The sequence below is a fragment of the Dermochelys coriacea genome, chromosome 11, assembly GCF_009764565.3.
Source record: "Dermochelys coriacea isolate rDerCor1 chromosome 11, rDerCor1.pri.v4, whole genome shotgun sequence".
Classification (NCBI taxonomy): Eukaryota; Metazoa; Chordata; order Testudines; family Dermochelyidae; genus Dermochelys; species Dermochelys coriacea.
In genome coordinates this window covers 11,131,459-11,155,829 of record NC_050078.2, presented here as the reverse complement: position 1 = coordinate 11,155,829, position 24,371 = coordinate 11,131,459, and the positions used below count along the sequence as shown (strand labels likewise).

At 39.2% G+C, this 24,371-nt stretch overlaps 2 protein-coding genes across 6 annotated transcripts in view; one reads left to right on the top strand and one right to left on the bottom strand.

Moving 5' to 3' along the window:
- The window catches only part of ADCY5 (adenylate cyclase 5), a 358,907-nt gene extending 348,951 nt beyond the window's left edge, over positions 1 to 9,956 (top strand). Inside the window, exon 22 of the mRNA XM_043504850.1 lies at positions 854 to 9,956. Within this exon, the coding sequence (XP_043360785.1) occupies positions 854 to 982 (129 nt within the window). The 3' untranslated portion in view covers positions 983 to 9,956. The remainder of the gene's footprint in view (positions 1 to 853) is intronic.
- The window catches only part of SEC22A (SEC22 homolog A, vesicle trafficking protein), a 42,332-nt gene continuing 27,288 nt past the window's right edge, over positions 9,328 to 24,371 (bottom strand). For 4 of the 5 annotated variants that reach the window (XM_043504944.1, XM_038421278.2, XM_043504942.1 and 1 more), the window contains exons 6-7: positions 20,424 to 20,489; positions 9,328 to 10,251 (exon numbers count right to left, since the gene is read on the bottom strand). In XM_043504944.1, coding sequence (XP_043360879.1) covers positions 10,051 to 10,251; positions 20,424 to 20,489 — 267 coding nt within the window. In that variant the 3' untranslated portion in view covers positions 9,328 to 10,050. Of the gene's footprint in view, positions 10,252 to 11,216; positions 11,354 to 20,423; positions 20,490 to 24,371 lie in introns of all 5 variants that reach the window. The other variant, XR_005295539.2, reaches the window with a different exon arrangement.

Sequence of the window (24,371 nt, the reverse complement as noted above, 5' to 3'; positions counted from 1 at the left end):
CTGGCAGCAGTTGGTCTGGGTCCACTGGAGCAGCAGCCAGGATGGAGGCTGCCAGAACAGCTAACCAGCAGTCAGCCCTGGTGCCACCAAACACTGGCCTGTCAGAGCAACAGTTGGGGTTGGGTCCATCCCCCAGGGGCTGGAGCAGCAATGGTCAGCACCTCCTACAGGAGCAGCGGGGGGGGGCTGGAGCAGCTGCAAGCCTAAACATTTTTGTTTATTGGGCTGAGGGGGTGGAGCAGCTGCAAGCCTAAACATTTTTGTTTATTGCCTGCAAGCTGTCCATAACTTTTACTAAAAATACCTGTGACAGAATCTTAACCTTAACTATGACTAACCTTTTTCCTATTGTGATCTGTACCCCACCTCCTTAATGTAAGCAGATACTGGAGACATGAAATGGGATATTTCCTTTCCTCCCTCTGGGATCATGACCTAGCACTTTACCTGGGTTCTAGAGGCAAGCTTATAACTCTGACTTACCTTTTTCATATTGTGATCCCTTGTAGCCTGGCATCCCCCTCTAGCAAATCAACTTCAGCAGAATAGTGGATCCATGAAATGGAACTGCTAACAATATTTCCTTCCCAGCTTCTAGAATCATGACCCTCAGCTGGAGAGCAGCTCATGTGTCCAATATTACCTTGAAACTCATTGTTTGCAGCTTGTAGTAGCTACATAACTTGTGCTGGCCACCTTCCTATAAACTGGTTGATACAAATAAGAGAATTTTAACAAAACAACATATTACACCCAAAATTAATTGCATGTGCGGATTACGTGGCTGAAGAGAGATGGTGTAGAGAAAGTTTATCGGTTCTGCTATCACTTCTAATCTATTCTTTCTCTGCAGGTGACCACAGACATGTACCAGGTTTTAGCAGCCAACAGCTATCAGCTGGAATGTCGAGGGGTTGTTAAGGTAAAGGGTAAAGGAGAAATGACCACCTACTTCCTAAACGAAGGGCCACCGCTCAGTTAGCAGCAACCATGGCACAACTTTAAAAATGGTATTTGCATGGAGAAGAATTGCTGTTTAGCTATGGACCCAAAAATACAGCGCAGTTGCATTTTTTCATGCAACGACTTTAGAGCATGGTTCTGACAAGCAAACAAACTTTAGTCACGTGCCATGCACTGCAGAAGAAAGAAAACACTGTGGATTAATTACTAGTGGAGTGCTAAATCGACCAAAGATGCACCTCTATGGAATTCCCAGATAAAAGAAATGAATTGGAGCTTTGAAAATGATGCTGCTGCATAGGACATAAGATATTTAAATATTTATTGAAGCTACACAACATTTTACTTGGTTGAAGGAATGTACGATTCACTACAAAGCATTATTTTGGAAAGGATTTGCACTCCTATACTGTTTCTGTTCCATACGGTCAGCTCTTTCAAGTGTACCCCTATTCTTTTATTAGCTGTTTGGATAGACTTTCAAAATTAAAAGTGACACCCACTATTCTACACAAAAGGCCTTTCAGAACAGCATCGGTAATGTTTTTAAGGTTGAACAAGACACCTTGCCATATAAAACTGTCCCCTTTCCCTTACATGGCTAACAGACTACTCTTCTGAATAGGACTGGTACATCTAAGATCAAGATGAGGAAACATGGCTCTGCAAACATATTTATTAAATGAAAGTCTTCTGTGCTCTTCTTTGGTATATATATCAGTTTACATGTGAAAGACTAGATGAAAACAAGAGACACTTTAGGGGGAACCCCCCTCAACTTTCTTGTTTTTGTATTTTTTATTTTGTAATATTGAAAACATGGAGATCTAACAGATATACCAAATTCTATATTTTGTAAATTATATATATTAGAAAAAAAGTCTGTCCACACCAGCGTGTGGTGGGTTGTGTATATATAACCTGCAGAACTATGTGACATTCTGTGTATTATTCTCTGGATACAGACTTGGCAGTTTTCAGATTAAGGGTAAACAATCAAACAACTCTTGATGAGGTTGCAGGCTGAGTCAGATGCATTTTTAAGTGAAAATTCAGAAAACCCTCCAGAAATCATTACAAACAACTGTTCATTTCAGGATTCAAGATGCAGTTGGGGGTGACAGAGCGCAGTGAATGGAATTAGAATGCATGATAAATAACTGAGCTGTTGAAAATATCAGACAAGCATAACAGGGAAGAGCACTAAGCAAATCTTCATCTGAAGGTAGCAAAAATTCTGTTACACTGGAACAAAAATAAGATCAGTTTAACAATTCCTTTAAAATTATTTTTTTCACAGCAGCTATTAATAGAATCCTGATAATACAAAAAAGTGTCCAAAAGTGCCATTTGCCTTTACAAAGAACTATGTACTGCATTGCCAGGTTGACTATCTTGTTGCAAACATTTAATTAAATTAATGATTCACAGCTATTTTAAGAGTTAGATGATTCTATCTTTTTAAAAAAAAGACAGATGGATAATTTGTATGTGGATTCAGGAGATCTTTAGAGTGACACAGATATCATGTTGAACATATCCTCTTACTACGGGGGGGGAATAGGGGCGGTATATGAATAATTCGCTATGATTTATGTACCTTTTTTAACTTGTAAAAAATAAACCCTTGCTATTTTATTTTTTAAAAAGCATTTTAAAGCCCTATTTTTTATATTCTATGAGGGGAGAGTTTTGATACTGAATTTGGCTATCACTAAAATGACTCATATTTTGACATTCAGTAAAGTTCTTTTCGACTCTTCTCAGGGCAAAAATTACTGTATTAACAACTTAATGATTGCACTATAGTGGTGATTTATAAAATAAGTGTTTCACTTTATTTTTTACAACAAGAGTAAGTTAAAATGCATGGGCCTGTCCTAATTAATTTACTATGTTGCTTAGCATCCAGCCATTTAAACTTGAGCTTAAATGACATCCCTGTTATCCTTCCTCTTCCCCTTTAATAGGCCACATCCTTGAAAAGTATAGTATATTGACTTCTGTAAAACTGCCAAGTCTGCCTTGTACTATACTTTTGCTGCTTTGCATTTTCTGATTTGCAAAATGCTTTTGTTACATGGCACAATGACCACTCCCTTCCCTTCCTCCTTCTATCCCTTTCTACCACTCAGTGAGTTTCATTATCTTCATGATGTACATTCATATTTAGGTTTGCTTTCTACTTTACTAAAGTCTGTATTCTTAACTTTTGATCAGTCTGCTGCTCCACCTTGCGCAGCTGTGTTGTCAATGATATTTTGAGTCCCCCAGTATCTCTGACTGTGATTGTTGACAGTGTGTCATGATCATTTCAAGGGGTACACACACTATTTTAGCTCCTATAAAATTGATACCATTATGATTTCCCATGGAAATTGAAATCTATTTAAGTAATTTAACTATATTAAACACTGTTTCACTGGTAACATGGCTTTGTTCTACATTTTATTTAAGATGTAGCTGGCTCGTGAAAAGACGTATTTGTGCATCAGATGATAATTATGCACAAATTTTAGATGTTCCATATTTAAATGTAATGTAACTGGTGTGTTCTGTATAGAAAACCTAGAACGCTATTTGAATGAAGTTTTGTGACCAATTTGCCCAATCCAGGTTATCTACTGTGAGACTATTTAAGCACAGATCTTCTTATTTGTACTATGAACACCCCACTACATGTGTACTATGTATTGAGGAACTGCCTAAGGTAAATTGGAGCCAATATCAGAAAGCCTAATTATAGCTGGCAGATTTAAATAGATGCTAGTAAATCATCTTACTTCGAAATAGCAACCCTACCTACAATGCTATAGCTTTACTGCACATGATTTATTTGCTTCTACTTTCAAAGTTAGCTTGTGTGATGTACAACACAATTTTAAGGAACAGATCTGTTAACATGCCTAGGCATTAGAAGGATGAGGCACTTCTGTATAGGGGGTCAAGCTATACCTCCTAGCTCTGAGAGCAAGGTTGAAGTGCCACATTCTGTTACCACACTAACTCCCCAGGACAACTGGAAGGGGAACTAGTTCTCTTCAAAATAACACCTAATAGCTAGATTTGCAAAGAGATTTAAGCACGTAGGTGTTTATATCCAACATTTAGGCACCACTGCCATCCACAAAACTACTGCTGTCCTAACACTGTCCACATCTATATTGCTGCTAGTAGGCATGGGCCGAGCAACACAAGTGCTGATGCTGCCCCACAGCTAATGAGCTTTTTCACTTTAAGTATTTATTGGAGCAAGGCCTTGAACTTGAGGCAACATCTAAACCACCACTGGTGTTGGTGTAACTCACCCCCCTGAGCCAGTGTGGACAGCGCTATGTCACTAGGAAAGTGGCTCCAGCCCCAATGGCAGTAGTTAAGCTGACTGGAGAGCTCTCTCCCAGCAGTTAAGAGCACTTACAGTGGCACAGCTGCTCTGCTGCAAATGCTCTAGTATAGTCATGCCCTCTCTCTCCCTGTGCATGGTATGGAGGAACCTGGTGATTTCAGCTTGGTGTCAGGGCCTCTAGGACTTAGGTACAGCAACCCTGGAATTCATAATATATCTCAAAATATTAAATAAGCTGATTTAGAGGTATAATTTTTCAAGCACTAAACGGTCAGGCCCTGGTATTGAAAAAGGAGCATGGATTTAGATTGATTAACCTATCATTGATAATGATATTTTTTTTAACTGAGTTTTCTCTTTACAAGTGAAAACAAGGACAATTTAAAAAAATTAATAAAAATAACCTCTATTTCCTTTTGGTTATAGGATTCCTCCTATTTCCCTGCCAGAGTAAAGATATCTTGAATCTTGTACTATTTGTAGCCCCAGGGGGAGGGGGAAATATGTTAGACTAGAAACCTACAATCAGTACTGTACTCGCTACATCTCCCCAGAATCTGAATTTCCCTTTTTTAATCTCAGAGGTATACAAATATTGCCATCTGCTGGAAACAAACTATTTTACACTTCAGGCAAGCCACTATCTTAACACTTTTCTTTAAACAACCAAAACCAAACATAGCATCATAAAAATCAGAGATAGTACAATTTCCTAAGGACAGGGCATGATGTATCCAATACTTACCTGATACTAGAATTTCTCTCACCTAAAGTGACCAAAAGCAGCTGAAGGAAACCAAAAAAAACCCATGTCACTTTTTTCTAGCTAACTCGTTAGACAAGAGTGAGTTTTTTTTGTAATGTGAACAACTTATAGCTCGGTTGTGATGACTTCATTCCCTGCTAAGTTAGCAGGTTTCATCTTGAAAGTGCTTTCTGAACATTAATTCTCAGAAAAAAAGTCCAATTAGATCCCAAATTCCAAGATAATCTTCCTGCCCATGCATGACTCTTCCCTTTTGTCTATGTACCAGTGTTTTTTGTCCAGCCTAATGTTTGTATGCCAAGAAACAGCTTCCATCACTTCTCCTGGAAGGTTATTCTCTAGCCTAATCCATCTCATTGTCAGGAAGATTTTCAGGATCTTGAGCCTACATTTTCCTTGTCTTAATTTTGTCCCATCATGAATAATTATATCCTCTCAACATATTATCCAATCTCTCTTACACTTAACAATGGGGTCAACGGAGCTGCGTACGTGATGAATACAATTTCATATGTAAAACCCCTGTAAAATCACTTAAAGATGGCAAAGTTTACAGATTTTTTTTGTCCTAGTTATGCAGATGGATCCACACAAGCAAACCCATATTGAAATTACTGGGGATTCTAGAAGCAGATTCATGTGCCCTTATGGATCTAATTGCAGGATCAGAGTACTACTGGGGCTTTCTTCCACTATCACTTAAAAAAAAAAAAGGGGGATAATGTCTCTGCAATGCATTCAATTATGCAAAACCACTAATACTACTAGCATTCACACATGCATTTTTACAATGGGTGGCTGATACACAAACATGTAGCTTTCCTGCTGTTACAGTCTTGCCAAGTGCCAAGCCAAAAGAGCATATGTTTAGTGTTTGTAAATGTTAATTCATATCTACTTAATAGATAATCAGGGATTCAAAAAAGCAATTCGGGGGGCAAAGGGGGGAGAGGTGAGAAGCCTAAACAGATGTCATTTCTTCTTTGCTAACGAAACTACTGATTATTAAAGATACGGCAATGGGTGATGAATAACCTCACCATTTAAAAAAAAAAAACTGACAGAACACTTGTTTTAAAGTCTCTCTCTACTCAGGCATTTGATGCAGAGAAAATGAGTTCTTTAGGACAAAAAAGTGATTGGATTGAACCTGATACATTACCAACTACATACTCAAACTTCCACAAAAAAAAACCAAAACAAAAAACCAAAAACTGTATTTTCCTAGAGACTTGATATTATTCTACATTTTATGCACATTTGGGTAGTTAACCCACTAAAGATTGCTAGAAAAAGCACAAAACAGAGAGGGCTGGTTATTGTTCAGTGCCTGAGAAAAGGCTGGTTGCTGGAGAGAAAAAGAAAAGAACAAAAACAAAAAAATCTAACCGTCTATAGGAGAGATTCTTAAAAGTTTCACATTTCTATCAGGTATTTAAAAAAAAAATCAACGGAAAAAGACCACACAGTACCATGAAAGGGGTCAGAACTTTTAAGTCAGAAAACACACAGGGAAACAATAAAAAAAACACTGCATGTGTTTTAAAAAGCTCTAGTGAGGCATTTGAACATTCCTAATTAATCAAATTTGAATGGACTCAGGTTTTGTTTATTTTCATTCTTTTTACATATGCTGGATCCAGTCTGCTTCAGAGCTTAACCTCTAATAGGACACTGAGTGGCCTCAGCTTCCACTGATATCCCACTGAATGCACCCACAACCTATCAGAATTAGGCCCTTTTCCTTGCACAACTCCAATTCGAATCAGACTTGGACTGTAACCAGTACAGAATCTGTCCTCATGAACCTGATCCAACATCTAGTGATGTCAATGGAATGTCTCTTGTTGACTTCAGTGAGTATTGGATGAGGTCCTATGGGCACCTGGCCCCACTAAGTCAAGGGAAATTTTGCCATTGACTTCAGTGGCTCAGGATTTTACCCCATAACAGGGTGCATTTTCCAAACCTGTGCACAGAAAAAGTTCAAATAGTCTAACTACTCACATGAAGTTTGTGCACAAAACCAGTTCTGGACATCTTCGAATATGTATTACTAGCTTACATGTTTAGTAATGAATCTGTGAGGAACTGTCACAGCTGGAGAGTAGATATTATCTCTTCACTGTAAATTCTGATTTTTCAATAAGCATAGTTAAATCTGTCTGACAGTTCTATTTGCTCATTATATCTGTTAAATCAGCAGTTTGTTTCTGCCACTAGTAATAGTAATGTAGTAATGGCTCTAGATGTTACAGCAAGGGAGCGCATCCTTTGAAAAGTAGGGGTAAGGGAAGAAGATTAAAAGGAAAAACAGACACTTGCAAGATTTCTCAGACTGATACATCAGCAGCCACTGACAGGGCAGAAAAAGCCTACATCTGCATAAGGACACAAGACTGGAACAAAGAGGTACTTCCTAATAGCATTTTTAGTACTACAACTGAGGTGAACTGAATAGTGGTAGAAGAACTATTTTAGACCTTCCAACAGAGCAGATTTATAATGCTAATTGTTTAGTTTCCTGATGAGCTAAAAGCACTATCTTGCAAACAGTTTATTCATTAACTGCAGAAGTTACAAATACCAAGCCCAATCCTGCAACCTGTGTTCATGTAAGTATTCAATACACATGCTAGTATTCCCATTCACTTGCAGCGGGCTGCTTCCATAAGTAACCTGTACAATTACTTCTTCATGGCCTCTTTTTTCCCCAACAAGAAGCAACTCCAATTTCCTCTGGGTGAAATTCACTCAAGACCTAAGCACCATTAAATTCATCAGAACTAGGCTTAAGGGGGACTTGCACTCAATCAAGTCAATGGGAGGTTTTCTACTGACTTCTCTAGAAGTCGGATTGGGTCCTCAGTATATCAGCATAACAAATTAAAGTTCCTGAGTGATTTTTGCACATTTTTTTTTAAACAAAAAACCCCCAAAACCAAAAAAACCCCCAGAATTTTTGGCTCAAGAGAGTGTGTTGAAAAGATGAAAGCTTTAGTTTGTACTAAACACACAATATCCATATTTCAAACCCCAAGTTTAAAATAGTGAAAGATTTATTTGTGTGTCTCAGGTGTCCTGATTTCAAAAGGTTGCACTGCAATCTAATGGAACATGTGTTTGGCAGTGGGTAGTCTCAGCTGTTTAAAACTACGGGTTTAACTAACATTATTGAAATCCTTGTATTCCTGCACATATGCCTTTTACTGTGTTTAAAATTTCAAATCCTCCTTCCTTTCTTTCCCACACTGCCCCAAAATATCAACAAAATTGTCACAATGGGAACATACAAGACCAGACAAATGCATCCCCATTCTATTTGCTGGATGAATGAAAAAAAATAAAAAGGTTCAAAGGCAAAGCACTCCCCTGCAACAATTATCTTAGATCCCACATGCACCAAGATATTTTCAGCCTCTTAATTACATAGGTCTTGGAAAGAGACATTATAATAAAGAGTGCATCAAAAAATACATACCACTGCTGTTCATTTAGGACTGATTCCATTCTCTGTAAATAATCTTGGTCTTGGGCACCTGGTTCCCCTTGAGTAAGGTCACTTCCTTTAAAAAAAATAATAGTTGTTCCCAGTCTAGATATTTCTTCTCTGCTATCAGCTTGATTGCCAATAAATTACTGAAGAGAACATTTTAGGTGGGGACTGCCTACAGAAATCTGATGGAGTAACATTTCATAGTAAGCAGAACCTCACTAATCCCCAAGCCTAGTAATGCTCACAAACAATGTGGAAGCCTTCCTGCTATTAAAACTTGAGCAAACTATATTAAAATATATTTTCTAGTGTACTATAAAGCACTGGACATAATTAACACAAAATATGATTGTGAAAATAAATAGAATGCAATGTAATGGCCTTGATTGTTCATCTGCTAATTAATTCACAAACTCTGGGACTCTACAAAGATGTCCCAGCCACTAATACAAATTAATGAGGTTCGACTCCAATTCAGTAAAATGTAAAGCTGCCAGAACCAACAAAATCCCTGGATCCAAAAAGGATTTTTTTTAAACTGAACTCAGTATATATTTGTTGGAAATAAACTCACCACCAGTTGCCTATATGCTAAATTAAGTTTCAGCTATTAATTCATCTCATAAAATGGATGGAGAGAGAAAAGCAATAGCTCAAACAGATTGCAAATCAATGTCTGTTTACCCACCTGTCAACTTCTTTTCAAAATTCTAGTGTTCAAATAGAGGAGGAGAGCAAGAATCATGGGCCAAGAGACAGAATTTTAGGTTATTTACTTAAATAAAACTTGTCCATAAAGGCCACTTTCAAAAGATCATTAAAAGCAAATTATACAGAGAAAAATATTTACCAAGATTTATAGTTAACTCAGGACTAGATGGAAGGCCACTGGGACCAAGGAGCTAATCCCCATAAACAGATGGTTTCCAGGTTAGGCTTTAATTAAGAAAACACATACACACATCCCATTAAATTTAATGTGCAATCCAATATTCTCACATTTAGTAACTCACTCATTCCAATCTAGTCTGCTAATATGCAATAGCATCTTTGTATTCAGCCTATACTACTGCCTCACAAAGGCAAAACTGATTTTGGAATTGGAACGCTCACTTGATATGCGGAATATGCCCTATATACACACACATACAACTTTGCCAATATCATACTTCTGAAGAAGGCTTTTTCCTGCTATCAGTCAAGTTCTCCAAACTTTTATTTGTCCTCAAGGGACAATTCTCTGCATGGAAAAGGACCCACTTTCCTCTACTAATCCTGTATTCTTTGTGTCTTCAGTCTTCAATGAGGATAAGTCTAAATTCTCAAGTCACAAACATCCACAGGCATCTTGTGTTGATCTTAAAAAAAAAAAAAAAAAAAAAACACACCACACAACTTCTTCTTTTGGAGAAAAGCTTTTCATTCCTGAGAGGGAACCATGGGTGGACCAAGACTGCCTTGGGACATCCCAGACTTGGGTCAGACATTGTAATCAGGGGACTTCCCTTGTGGTTGTCTTAGTCGTATTTGTAATGCTGAAAATGCTCCCACTGTCACGTGGAAGAAGAGCTGCCAGAGATTGCGCAGTTCATACAGATACATGTTACACAGGCAAATTAAACCAAAAGTCAGGAAAGATTTGACATTCCGCCAGCTTGTGCAATATAAAAATAAATAACACTGCAAAGAAGAAAACACAAAGTCTGATTAGTGCATTGAAAATTACTTCTGCTAACAAATCACACTGAACTACCAAGTAGATACAGAAATGAACCATGTAGAACTGTTTTTTTTAATTGAGTAGGTAAATGTGGTACTAAATTAAGTGGGCATTCAGGAGTGAACAGTGCTCAGCATCAGAAGAAGTTAAATTTTGCTTCCATTATTCTCTTTTCAAGGAAGATTTCTTCCTCATATTTGCTCATCAATAACAAAAGGGGCAATGGAAACAAATGTTTTGGCTTGTCTATGCCACTTAGGCAATGCACAAGAAACCGAAGCCTCCTTAAGTCCCTGGCTGGATGGAATCCATCAGCATTGGGGAGTCAATATAGGTGTAAAGCTGTTATACTGGCTCCTTGGTCTCACTCCTTGTAGTCACCAGCATAGGGAGTGGGGGACACCCCAGCTATCCCCGGGTGGCACAAGTTAGAACAGATCTCAGGCTGCTTAACTTGCAATGGGATGAGAGCAGGAAAATCACGGAGCTGTACATAGCCCCCATGCGCTACTTTACCCAGCACATGCAGTTTCCCTTTGTACACACCCCAGTCCTTAAGCGGTGGTAGGATTACTGTGGGGATTCAATGCATATTTACATTCTGGATTCCCAAATGTAAGTCAGTAGGAGGAGGGAAAAAGAGTAGAGGGAGAACATGCCACAGAGAGGAGTCTTCAGAGGACAACCTCAATTCATCCAAAGTTTCTCTTCTTCACAAAACATTCTTCAAAGTCCAAATCCTTTATTCCATTACATCTGGGAATCTCAGGTCTGCTAAAATTACATCATTTTTCACAAATGCCTTCCTCCTCTCCCACTTCCACAACTCACTGCTCCATTGCCTGACTTTAGCTCCCACATCTACTCCTCTTCTTTTTCTCCATCTGTGTCCATTCCTCCTCCAAAGAGACTGCTTTGTTCTCACCTCAGCTGCATGTTGGCCAATGCCTTCTGATCTTTGATGCTCCCTTGAATCTTCTGCATGGCTGCTATTTAAAGCAGCAGGGCAGAGATGCCATGGCACATCAAGGATCCACAGAACACAGACAGCATGCAGCTGTGCTAAAATAAAACAAAGTCACTTCAAAGTAGGGAATCATGTTGGGGGGGGGGGGGGAAAGAGTTTTGAAGAGTGAAAGAAAGCAAGCAAGCAAAAGCAGAAAATACCAAAGGATCCTGCTAAAGGAACAGCACAAGAGAGACTTCTCCCCAAAAAGGGACAGCTCTGGTGAAAATCAAGAAGTTATTAAGATTCAGGCTATTATAAAAATGCATTGAGTTCATACCACCAAACTCATTTGATTGAGGACTCTAGATCAATATCAAGCCATGCATTCAGTGGTCAGGGTTGATGCTGATCTAAGTGGCTTTTCTTTAAAAAGAATTGTTTTAAAAAAATCTTTATGCTACTTTACTTTTTGCATTTCTCTCATGTGGTACAATAAAGACTTGTCAGATGCACCTTTATTTCTAGATCGATAAGGTGGGTGAGGTAATATATTTTATTGGACCAACTTCAGTTTGTGAGAGAGTCAAGCTTTCGAGCTATACAGAGCTCTTCCTCAGCTCTGGGAAGGGAACTCAGAGTGTCACAGCTAAATACAAGATCGAATAGATAGTTTAGCATAAGTAGTTAGCACATATTCTAACCATTCAAGGTGAATTGGCCCATGAACACCCCTGTAGTCACAGGACAAAAAGGGGAGTTAGTGGGTTACAGATTGTTGAAATAAGCCATAAATCCAGTGTCTTTATTACGATCATGATTTTAGTGTCTAGCAAAGTTATGAATTTAAGCTCCCACTTTTGAAAGTGTTGCGCAGGTTTTCTTTGAGGATGACACCTAGTAAGTCAGATGCAGAATGATCACTTTGTGAAAAGTGTTCACCCACAGGTGATATGGTGTTTTTGTCTTTTATCATCTTCTTCTATGAGTTTATTCGAGAGTGTAGTGATTGATTTCACTCACACAATTGTTATGGGGGCATTTAAGTGCACTGGATGAGGTACACCACATGTTGTGATAGGCATGCGTAGAACCCCTTGATCTTGAAAGGTGTGTTGTGGGGGTGATGATCATTGTAGCAGTGGAGATATGTCTGCAGATTTTGCATGTGATGTTCTGGAAGAGCCTGGTGCTGCTTTGAGATGGTGTCCTGGTCTGTGGGGAGCTTGTTTTTGATAATGAGCTTGGAGAGGTTAGGGGGTTGTTAGAAGAATAGAAATAAACCTCCTCCAACTACACACCCATAGTTGTCACCATCCAACACTGGAACCCACACGGAGGTATCAAACAACTACAACTCATACTCTATGGGGACCCTCATCCTGAAATAAATATTTCCTGAACCCCCTCCTCTGGTCTTGTCTCTCTCACCAATAGAAGTTGGTCCAATAAAAGATATTACCTCACCCGGCTTGTCTCTCTAATATCCTGGGACCGACATGACTACAACTGTACCGCATACTTTTATTTCTACTCATTTTCCTAGAATCACAGAACCGGAAGGGACCTCGAGAGGTCATCTAGTCCAGTCACCTACACTCATAGCAGGACTAATTATCTAGACCATTCCTGACAAGTGTTTGTCCAACCTTAAAAGTCTCCAAAGATGGAGATTCCACAACCTCCCTAGGCAATTTATTCCAGTGCTTAACCACCCTGACAGGAAGTTTTTCCTAATGTCCAACCTAAATCTCCCTTGCTACAATTTAAGCCCATTGCTTCTTGTCCTATCCTCAGAGGTTAAAAAAAAAAAAACAATTTTTCTTCCTCCTCCTTGTAACAATCTTTTACATACTTGAAAACTTATGTCCCCTCACAGTCTTCTCTTTTTCAGACTAAACCTAATTTTTTTCAATCTTCCCTCATAGGTCATGTTTTCTAGACTTAATCATTTTTCTTGCATTTTCCTAGTTTGTTTATGAGAAGGTCATGTGAGACAATATCAAAAGCTTTACTAAAATCAAGATATACCATAGCTACTGCTTCCCCCCACCCATAAGGCTTGTTACCCTGTCAAAGAAAGCTATCAGGTTGGTTTGAGACTATTTGTTTTTGACAAATCCATGCTATTACTTATCACCTTATTATCTTCTAGATGTTTGCAAATTGATTGCTTAATTATTTATTCCATTATCTTTCCGGGTACAGAAGTTAAGCTGACTGGTCTGTAATTTCCTGGGTTGTCCTTATTTCCCTTTTTATAGTTTGGCACTATATTTGCCCTTTTCCAGTCTTCTGGAATCTCTCCAGTCTTCCATGACTTCTCAAAGATAATCGCTTATGGCTCAGATATCTCCTTAGTCAGCTCCTTGAGTATTCTAGGAAGCATTTCATCAGGACCGGGTGACTTGAAGACATCTAATTTATCCAAGTAATTTTTAACTTGTTCTTTCCCTATTTTAGCCTCTTCTGATCCTACCTCATTTTCACTGGCATTCACGATGTTAGACGTCCAATCACCACCAACCTTCTTGGTGAAAACCGAAACAAAGAAGTCATTAAGCACCTCTGCCATTTCCACATTTTCTATTATTTTTTCCCCCTCATTGAGTAACGGGCCTACCCTGTCCTTGGTCTTCCTTTTGCTTCTAATGTATTTGTAGAATGTTTTCTTGTTATCCTTTATGTCTCTGGCTAGTTTGATCTTGTTTTGAGCCTGGGTCTTTCTAATTTTGTCCCTACATACTTGCAGTATTTGTTTATATTCATCCTTTGTAATTTGACCTAGTTTCCACTTTTTGTAGGACTCTTTTTTGATTGTTAGATCATTGAAAATCTCCTGGTTAAGCCAGGGTGGTCTCTTACCATACTTCCTATTTTTCCTATGCAGTGGGATAGTTTCCTCTTGTGCCCTTAATAATGTCTCTCTGAAAAACTGTCAACTGTCTTCTATTGTTTTCACTTTCAGTTCTCCTGTACTAAGAGAAATTTGGTTGCAAACACGTGCAAGAGGATGTTTTGTAAAAAGCCTATTTGTACAATACCTACCTTTTGGCTAATTTTACCGAGTTTAGTTCTTTCTTAAAAAGGTACATTCCTATAGGTACTATTTTCATTCACTCTATTCTCTGTAATACACTCAGCTTCTGCACAAACTTCTCTTTTCTCCATTTCCATTTGCGATGTCCCCTACCTTTGGGATTTCTACAGTACTCACCATCACAATAACTTAGCACTATTCACTGTTTTAATTGTTATTAGCATTACGATACCGACAGATAGTGGTAGTGTTTATTTTTTAAGTTTCTCCAAGGAAAGTCAGGAATTGTGTGACTGCTTCTGGATAATACAATTTACTGGGTTATTTTTTATTCTGTTGGACATTTTACTAACTTGTTGCTCTATCTTAGATACTTTTTATTGCCCATCACCATAGTGTCTGGGCCCCTTTATTAAGACATCTGTGTATCCTCCCTATGAAACAGAACAAAAATACTCCAGAGTAAAAGTAGGGTCAAGAGAACAGCTTGGCTTCCTCTGAACATGTGGAGTATCTTCGAATACAGCACCTAACGACTATTTTTGGGGAGGGTTCTAAAAGTTATATTTAAAGGGCAATTAACATATACCAGTAAATCAGTGATTAGAATCTAGCTCATTTCATAAAATCACCTCGTCATTGTGATAAAATCTGAAGAGCTGAGTGTGACAGCTTCAAAGAACAGAATAAGCCATCAGGATGTGCTTCTCTCAAATGATCAATGAAAACAAAGGATTTAAAAATAGGATGACAAATGTAGTAACTGTATTTAATAATGTAAGTGGGCTTTTTGATCAAGGCTCCAAAAACTTGGAGGCTTTTACTCAAGTTTCGTTACCATACTGTATGTGCAGAGCTGAATTTTTCAGCAATCCCTTTCCTACTTTGAGATGGGGAGAAATTTGCCACTTACAAAACAACAGCAGTCAAAAGGCCAAGGCACTGTTATTTTAACATGTCACTGTAACAAGCAATGTAATGAAAATCTTGTGTTGGTTTGTTTTAAGGGAACTGTTTTGCATGGCAATTACAGAATATGCTTTTGTGTTGGCGGCTTCCCTATGTTACTTCAGAGAAAAAGCATTTATACCTATTAAGCAAAAAGAAAAGGAGTACTTGTGGCACCTTAGAGAGAGACTATGCTGACAGCTTGTGCCACACACTCTCAAAGAAAAAATTTGTTAGTTAGTCTCTAAGGTGCCACAAGTACTCCTTTTCTTTTTGCGAATACAGACTAACACGGCTGCTATTCTGAAACCAGACCTATTAAGAAATGGCTTGAGGTCAGTTCTTGAGACTTGTAGTTAGGGAAAACTGAGACTTCAAAGAAGGCTACAAGATTGTGGAGCGAGCCAGAATAATGCAAAGCAGACCAGATAAGATTTCAGACACTAGATTTAATTTTCCGTTATTGGGATAGAAGCTTTTGGTTTTCTTGGCTGTATTATTGATTCCCTAACCCCTCAGTTACTTTTCTTTCTGAATATTACAGTGCTACTCTTTCAAAGTTGCAGCACTGAGAGACAAACTAAAGATTTTTAGTCTGGCTGGAGCTGGGAAATCAGAGCTGAATCTTGGATTCATGAGCAAACTGGATTCAGGAAAATGAAAAATAGAAGTTTTTTCTTAGAAATGCATATCTGAGGATAGACATATACAATGTCAAATGTGCCTAAAAATCAGAATTAATATAGCAAAATGGAACAAATCCAAAACAGCAACTGCAAATAGGTCAGGGATACTTCTTGACCACACTATCTACGTGAGTTTTACATTATTAGATTTGCATTTAAAGAACAAACAGAAATGTTGATCACACCTGCTTGAGGAGTAGGAGATTTTAGAGAACGTATGGTAAGGATTGCCAGGGAGGGACCCTTCATACTAAGGCTGTAATAGCTGATTCTGAAGTTGTTTTAGGGCCTTGTTTTTTTCCTTCATCTACCTAAAAACTACTCATAGCTACTACATTTTGTTTTTAAGTTGGATACATCCTGTATTTTATTATTTTGAGTATTGGTTTGCCAGTCAATGATACCGATATATTGCTGACATCTATTATAAGGCTCTGAAGAACTTTGTTTTGCATGGCTGAATTCTGCTTGGACTCTTGGTAGTTAGGATTACATAACTAGAATTCTAGATCTAGCGGGAGCAGCTGCATTTCAAACCCAGAGATTGGACACAGACACAGAGCCACACTGCGTTTATTCTTTGCTAAGCAATAGTTAATAAAGTATAAGCTTTCTGGCAGCACAGTGATTAGTTTAACATGTTGGACTAAATTTCTATTCCCTTTAGGTCCAATTTTTGTCCTGTACAACTTGACTGTAACCATTTTCCTATAAATTAATAAACTGCATTTTTTTCTAAGTATTAACTGAACAAAATATAAAACATTAGGCCAGTCCTGTGGCTGAACAGCAACGCAATGCACTTTCATGCAAGATCTAGACTTAGAAATCTTAAACGTTTGACACTTGATTTGGGGAGCAGAGAGGGCTAACTGCACTTTGGTAATAATGACACAGACAGATATAGGAGAGAAGTCTTGGAAATCAAATTTAGAATACTAGGAAAAGGTTTATACATCCAGAGCTTCTGGGGTCACATTCTCTGTAACATTTCCAGTTCCATCATGCAGAAGGTCAGCAAGTTTGCTGGGGGCAGGACTCCACTGTTGCAATACATAGATGAAAAGATGGTGTAAAGAAGAGGGGGTTCAATTTGTAAGGTATTGGGAAATTTGTGTGTGGGAAGGGCACTGTATACAAAAGGGATCGGCTCCACCTTATTTAAAATGGAACCGACTGCTGGCACAGAAAAATAACAAGGTTTGTGGGGAGATTATTTAAGGTAGGCATTTATGAAAAATCATCAAGTGCTGAAGAGCACTCAAGTTGTAAAAAGACATCTGCTAGAGAGATGTCACTAAGGGCATGTCTACACTTACCTCCGGAGCAATCGATCCAGCGGGGGTAGATTTATCACATCTAGTGAAGATGTGATAAATCGACCACTGAGCGCTCTCCCATCGACTCCGGTACTCCACCGGAGCGAGAGGCATAGGCGGAGTCAACAGGGGAGTATCAGCGGTCAACCCTACAGCAGTGAAGACACCACGGTAAGAAGCTCTAAGTATGTTAACTTCAGCTATGCTATTTTCATAGCTGAAGTTGTGTAACTTAGACCGACTTAGCTCGCCCACCGCCCCCCAGCGTAGACCAGGCCTAATACAGTAACTCCTCACTTAACGTCGTCCCAGTTAACGTTTTGTTGTTACGTTGCTGATCAATTAGAGAACATGCTTGTTTAAAGTTGTGCAATGCTCCTTTATAACGTTGTTAGGCAGCTGCCTGCTTTGTCCACTGCTCGCAGGAAGAGCAGCCCATTGGAGCTAGCTGGTGGGGGCTTGGAACCAGGGTGGGCCGGCAGCCCCTTATCAGCTCCCCTAAGTTCCCTGTGCAGCAGCCACCCAGCAGGCTATCAATTGCCAGGCAGTTCAGCTGTTCCTCCCCCCACTGCCGTGTGCTGCTCCTGCCCTCTGCCTTGGAGCTGCTCCCGTGAGTCTCCTGTTTGCTGTGCAGGGGACTGAGAGGGGGATAAGAGGGATGTTAATGTCAGGGTGTCCCCCTCCCACCCTCACTCCTTTACCCCATCTCCACAGAGCTGGGTGGGGGGGCACAACAGGGCTCAGGACAGAGGGAGCTTGCTGGCAGCAGCTGCTGTCTCAATTTGCTTATCTATTTAAAAAGGCAGTGTACTTAGAGTGGGGTCAGCACACTTAAAGGGGCAATGTTCGTCTCTCACACACAATGTGTCTCTCTCTGCCATGCCGTCTCCCCTCCCTCTATTTGTGCACACATTGTAGAGTGTGAGGCTACATTAACAACAACGCGTTAACCCTTGAGAGGCTCAGACAAGTGCTAGTTCATCATTTAGCAGTAAGGCATTCCCTGGGAAATATCGCACCGTCTTCGATCCTCTGACTTCACCACCTCCACCAAGTTGCACAATCATCACTGCTGTGTACAGTATTAAATTGTTTGTTTAAAACATATACTCTATGAGTGTTTCAGAGTAGCAGCAGTGTTAGTCTGTATTCGCAAAAAGAAAAGGAGTACTTGTGGCACCTTAGAGACTAACAAATTTATTAGAGCATAAGCTTTCGTGAGCTACAGCTCACTTCATCGGACGCATTCTGAGTGTGTGTGTGTGTGTGTGTGTGTGTGTATATATATCTTTGTCTAGCGAAAAAAATTTCCCTGGAACCTAACCCCCACCCCTTTACATTAATTCTTATGGGAAATTGGATTTGCTTAAAGTAGCATTTTTCAGGAACATAACTATAATGTTAAGCAAGGAGTTACTGTACAAAGGTTAATTGTGTCCTGTAAAAGAAAGGACAGAAACTACAGCTGAACTAGACAAGGGACAGTTTGAGATCACAGAGGTAAGTGCTGGGCCAGTTAGACTGGTGCCAGAGCAAGAATAATAGGTACATGGCCAAAAATAGAAACTATAAATGTCAAGGTATTATATCGATACATGACTCTTAAAGAGCCAAATTAGGTAAATTAGAATATCAGGCAATGGAAAAGGACCTTGACATAATGGATATTCCTGAAATGTAGTGGAAGACAAATATCAGTGGGGTACTGTAAATACCTCACTATTAGTTCAACGTTTAGCACTAAATTCCTATTCCATTTAGGTCCAATTTTTGGCCTGTACAACTTGACTGTAACCATTTTCTTGTAAATTAATAAACAGCAATACATGAAAGACAGATACGTTGTATGGACTGGGGAATCACACTGTAGGGAAAAAATCCCAAGAATCTAGTGAGATTAAATTTCTGAGTGAAGATCATCACATAGTAGAACAAGAGCATTATTATACAAGTGCAAAGTGGCTGGAGGACTGCAAAGAAAGGGTAAAGATACATGATAATGTATCAAGTTAGGGAGTTCTTCTGTGTAGCATTAGCCGTGATCTTATTTAACATTTTTACTAATAATCTTGGAGAGGAGGAGGTCAATATGTTATGAACTTCAGACTGGTTGCTAATCTGGGAGGAAATACAGTCACTGAGAACAGACAACAATGCAATTGGACCTAGTGGGGTTAGAAATATTATTAGAAGATACAAAAGATGTAAACTGGAAAAATGCAAGACAATGGACTTCAGTACTGCTGAAAGACACCTATGGAAGGGACTGTAGTTGACAGCAATTACGTACAAGTATGCAATGTGATATAGCAGCAAAAGAGGGAGTGAGATTTCTGACTGAACACACATTATGTTATGAAGCATGGAGGTGATAATCCCAAAAATGACCACACTTGAAATAGTGCACTTAGTTTTGGGCTCATCATACCAGAAAGATAAGCAAAAATTAGTGGGAATTCAGCAAACAGCCATAATGATTATGAAGAGACTGTGACAATTGACTTATATGGAAAGACAGAGAGCTAATTATGTATAGTTTAGCTAAGCAACAACTGAGAGAGAAGAGAAATTTGCTAAAAATGTAACAATATATTAAAAGCACAAATACCAAAAAAAGGAGAAGAATTACTTAGTGGGACAGAAAGACTGTATAACTAGGAATAGTGAGATAACACTCAGGAGAGGAAAAGGAAGGCCGCGTAAAAGAGAAAACTTCCAGATGGTGAGATGTATTAGGCTGTATAGTAGTCATTTTGGAGAAGTGAAGGATTCCCTATCCCTTGTGACATTTACAAGCTAACCTGGGAACAACACTGTAGGAACAAAAACTGTATTTGTCCAGGAAGATGGAAAAAAGGAACCTAAAATGTCAGTTTCATCTTTAACTTTTATGATTCTATGATGCTGAATCCTATAGCAATCCTAATATCAGCCTCCGGAAGGAGACAAACACATCCCTATCTCTTGATAAACTGACTGGGAAAAGACAATCCCAGAAAACAATAGCCCAGAATCAAGGATATAGGCATGAGTCTATGCTGTGATCTCTCATCACCACCAAAGTAAGAGTAACGGTTACTGTTAAAGTCTATCCATTCAAATATACACAATATTTAACAAAACTTGATAACATTTGTACATGATTAAATAATGTTTCTAAAGACTACTGCAATATGCAGCAGGAAGAATTTACCTGATACAAGCACGCTGCTGTTCCAAGGAAAAATGCAATGACATAACTGAAATCTTCACCCTCGTTCTGTGAAAAGAAAGCAAAAGTAAATACACAAGATATGCATGGTGTACACAAATAACTTCTAGCCCTAATTAAAAATAATCCAACATACACATTTAGAATGACCTCCTGTACCAAAATTAAACTGGAGAAATTAGAAGGCATCACTTATTTCTCTCTCTTTGGGAAGGTCAAATCCACAGAATGAAGTTAGAAGGGTCCAAAATACCCTAAAATTATTCTTGATTACTATTTCTATTCAGCACAGCAGACACCTAATGCTGGGATTGTCAAAAGAGCCTAAGGGAGGCTCATCCGCAGCTTTGGGCACCTAGTTCCCTAGACTAGTTTGAAAATCCCAGTCTAAATGTTGGGAACTAGAAGAAGTAACAATTTGTACAACTATCTTAATATAACATCACCACAAAATGGAAACTGTGTAAACTGAAAAATACAAACTGTCCACTAGGGTGTGCTAAAATTCTATGTAGAAAACAATGCAGGCAAACATACATTAATGGAAGAGAAAACAAACAAAAGCATGACTATTTAATAGACAAAGATTATTCATAAACAGTTATATGGATAGTAAATTGAATTTCCTTTAAGTAGAACAATAAAATAAATGAACTTAAAATTAAAGATCTTCTCACTTAAAGCTGCTTTTCCTTAAACAGACTTATTTCTTCTAATATATTCAAACAGGTTTTAATATTTTCCATAAAGCTGAGCAGAATAAATTTACACTGTCAGTGATTACTCTAGACTGCATTTTCATGCTTTTCAAACAAACATCTGCCACAATCAGAAACTTTCCCATACGAACAAGGGCACTCATGCAATCTCTTTTTCCATCAAGTGGAATTCCATTTCTAAAGGAAGCTGGTCCATTTGGAACTACAGCCCCTCTCTCTTGCGAACATGTTTAGCCTGAAGTTCTCATCTGTAGCTTCGCGAACATGTTTAGCCTGAAGTTCTCATCTGTAGCTTCGGCTATAAAAAAAAATCTGTACTTCTGCACACAAAATTTATGTCCAGGAACAGAACTTCAAAAACTTTCACCACACAGTCACAACAGAATTCAGTACAGTATAACTACAGGTTACAAAGTAATTTTGTAACCTCTCAAAGAATTATTGATTAAAAAGGAAAGTATTCTAAATTCAGAAGGAACCTTTGTAATGAAAGATTTTTTTTCTGGAGTTAAACTTCCACTTAACATTGTGTTCGGATGGCTTCTGCCTTGACCTTTATGGATTTATTCCATGTTAATTTTAAATTCCTCTTCATTTCACTTATTTTGGGTGGATCCAAAATGCCAGAAATTAAATACTAAACACTATATTCCATCTGTAAGTCACTATGCACCATCTAAAGAAAGTGAATTGGCCACCACATTATTGGTTATATAGGTTAATTCTACACTGGAATACCCTTCTGCAGCTGTGTTCCTTTAGAAACAGATTTCAGAGTAGCAGCCGTGTTAGTCTGTATTCGCAAAAAGAAAAGGAGTACTTGTGGCACCTTAGAGACTAACAAATTTATTAGAGCATAAGCTTTCGTGAGCTACAGCTCACTGCATCGGATGCATTTGGTGGAAAAAAACAGAGGAGAGATTTATATACACACACACACACACACACACACACACACACACATAGAGAACATGAAACAATGGGTTTATCATACACACTGGAAGGAGAGTGATCACTTAAGATAAGCCATCACCAGCAGCAGGGGGGGGAAAGGAGGAAAACCTTTCATGGTGACAAGCAAGGTAGGCTAATTCCAGCAGTTAACAAGAATATCAGAAAGAAAAGGATGTGAGCTGTAGCTCACGAAAGCTTATGCTCTAATAAATTTGTTAGTCTCTAAGGTGCCACAAGTACTCCTTTTCTTTTTGCGAATACAGACTAACACGGCTGCTACTCTGAAACCTAAGAATACCAGAGGAACAGTGGGGGGTAGGGTGGGAGGGAGAAATACCATGGGGAAATAGTTTTACTTTGTGTAATGACTCATCCATTCCCAGTCTCTATTCAAGCCTAAATTAATTGTATCCAGTTTGCAAATTAATTCCAATTCAGCAGTCTCTCGTTGGAGTCTGTTTTTGAAGCTTTTTTGTTGAAGGATAGCCACTCTTAGGTCTGTGATCGAGTGACCAGAGAGATTGAAGTGTTCTCCAACTGGTTTTTTAATGTTATAATTCTTGACGTCTGATTTGTGTCCATTCATTCTTTTATGTAGACTGTCCAGTTTGGCCAATGTACATGGCAGAGGGGCATTGCTGGCACATAATGGCATATATCACATTGGTAGATGCGCAAGTGAAGGAGCCTCTGATAGTGTGGCTGATGTGATTAGGCCCTATGATGGTATCCCCTGAATAGATATGTGGACAGAGTTGGCAACGGGCTTCGTTGCAAGGATAGGTTCCTGGGTTAGTGGTTCTGTTGTGTGGTGTGTAGTTGCTGGTGAGTATTTGCTTCAGATTGGGGGGCTGTCTGTAAGCAAGGACTGGTCTGTCTCCCAAGATCTGTGAGAGTGATGGGTCGTCCTGCAGGATAGGTTGTAGATCCTTGATGATGCGTTGGAGAGGTTTTAGTTGGGGGCTGAAGGTGATGCACCAACATTCCACACAAAGATGGACTACAAGCCGTCAGGAACAGTATCCCCGATACTGTCACGGCTAACCTGGTGGCTGAACTTTTTGACTTTGTCCTGACCCATAACTATTTCACATTTGGTGACAATGTATACCTTCAAATCAGCGGCACTGCGATGGGTACCCGCATGGCCCCACAGTATGCCAACATTTTTATGGCTGACTTAGAACAATGCTTCCTCAGCTCTCGTCCCCGAATGCCTCTACTCTACTTGCGCTACATTGATGACATCTTCATCATCTGGACCCATGGAAAAGAAGCTCTTGAGGAATTCCACCATGATTTCAACAATTTCCATCCCACCATCAACCTCAGCCTGGACCAGTCCACACAAGAGATCCACTTCCTGGACACTACGGTGCTAATAAGCGATTGTCACATAAACACCACCCTATATTGGAAACCTACTGACCGCTATTCCTACCTACATGCCTCTAGCTTTCATCCAGATCATACCACTCGATCCATTGTCTACAGCCAAGCGCTACAATATAACCGCATTTGCTCCAACCCCTCAGACAGAGACAAACACCTACAAGATCTCTATCATGCATTCCTACAACTACAATACCCACCTGCTGAAGTGAAGAAACAGATTGACAGAGCCAGAAGAGATCCCAGAAGTCACCTCCTACAGGACAGGCCCAACAAAGAAAACAACAGAACGTCACTAGCCATCACCTTCAGCCCCCAACTAAAACCTCTCCAACGCATCATCAAGGATCTACAACCTATCCTGAAGGACAAGCCATCACTCTCACAGATCTTGGGAGACAGACCAGTCCTTGCTTACAGACAGCCCCCCAATCTGAAGCAAATACTCACCAGCAACCACACACCACACAACAGAACCACTAACCCAGGAACCTATCCTTGCAACAAAGCCCGTTGCCAACTCTGTCCACATATCTATTCAGGGGATACCATTATAGGGCCTAATCACATCAGCCACACTATCAGAGGCTCCTTCACCTGCGCATCTACCAATGTGATATATGCCATCATGTGCCAGCAATGCCCCTCTGCCATGTACATTGGCCAAACTGGACAGTCTACATAAAAGAATGAACGGACACAAATCAGACGTCAAGAATTATAACATTAAAAAACCAGTTGGAGAACACTTCAATCTCTCTGGTCACTCGATCACAGACCTAAGAGTGGCTATCCTTCAACAAAAAAGCTTCAAAAACAGACTACAACGAGAGACTGCTGAATTGGAATTAATTTGCAAACTGGA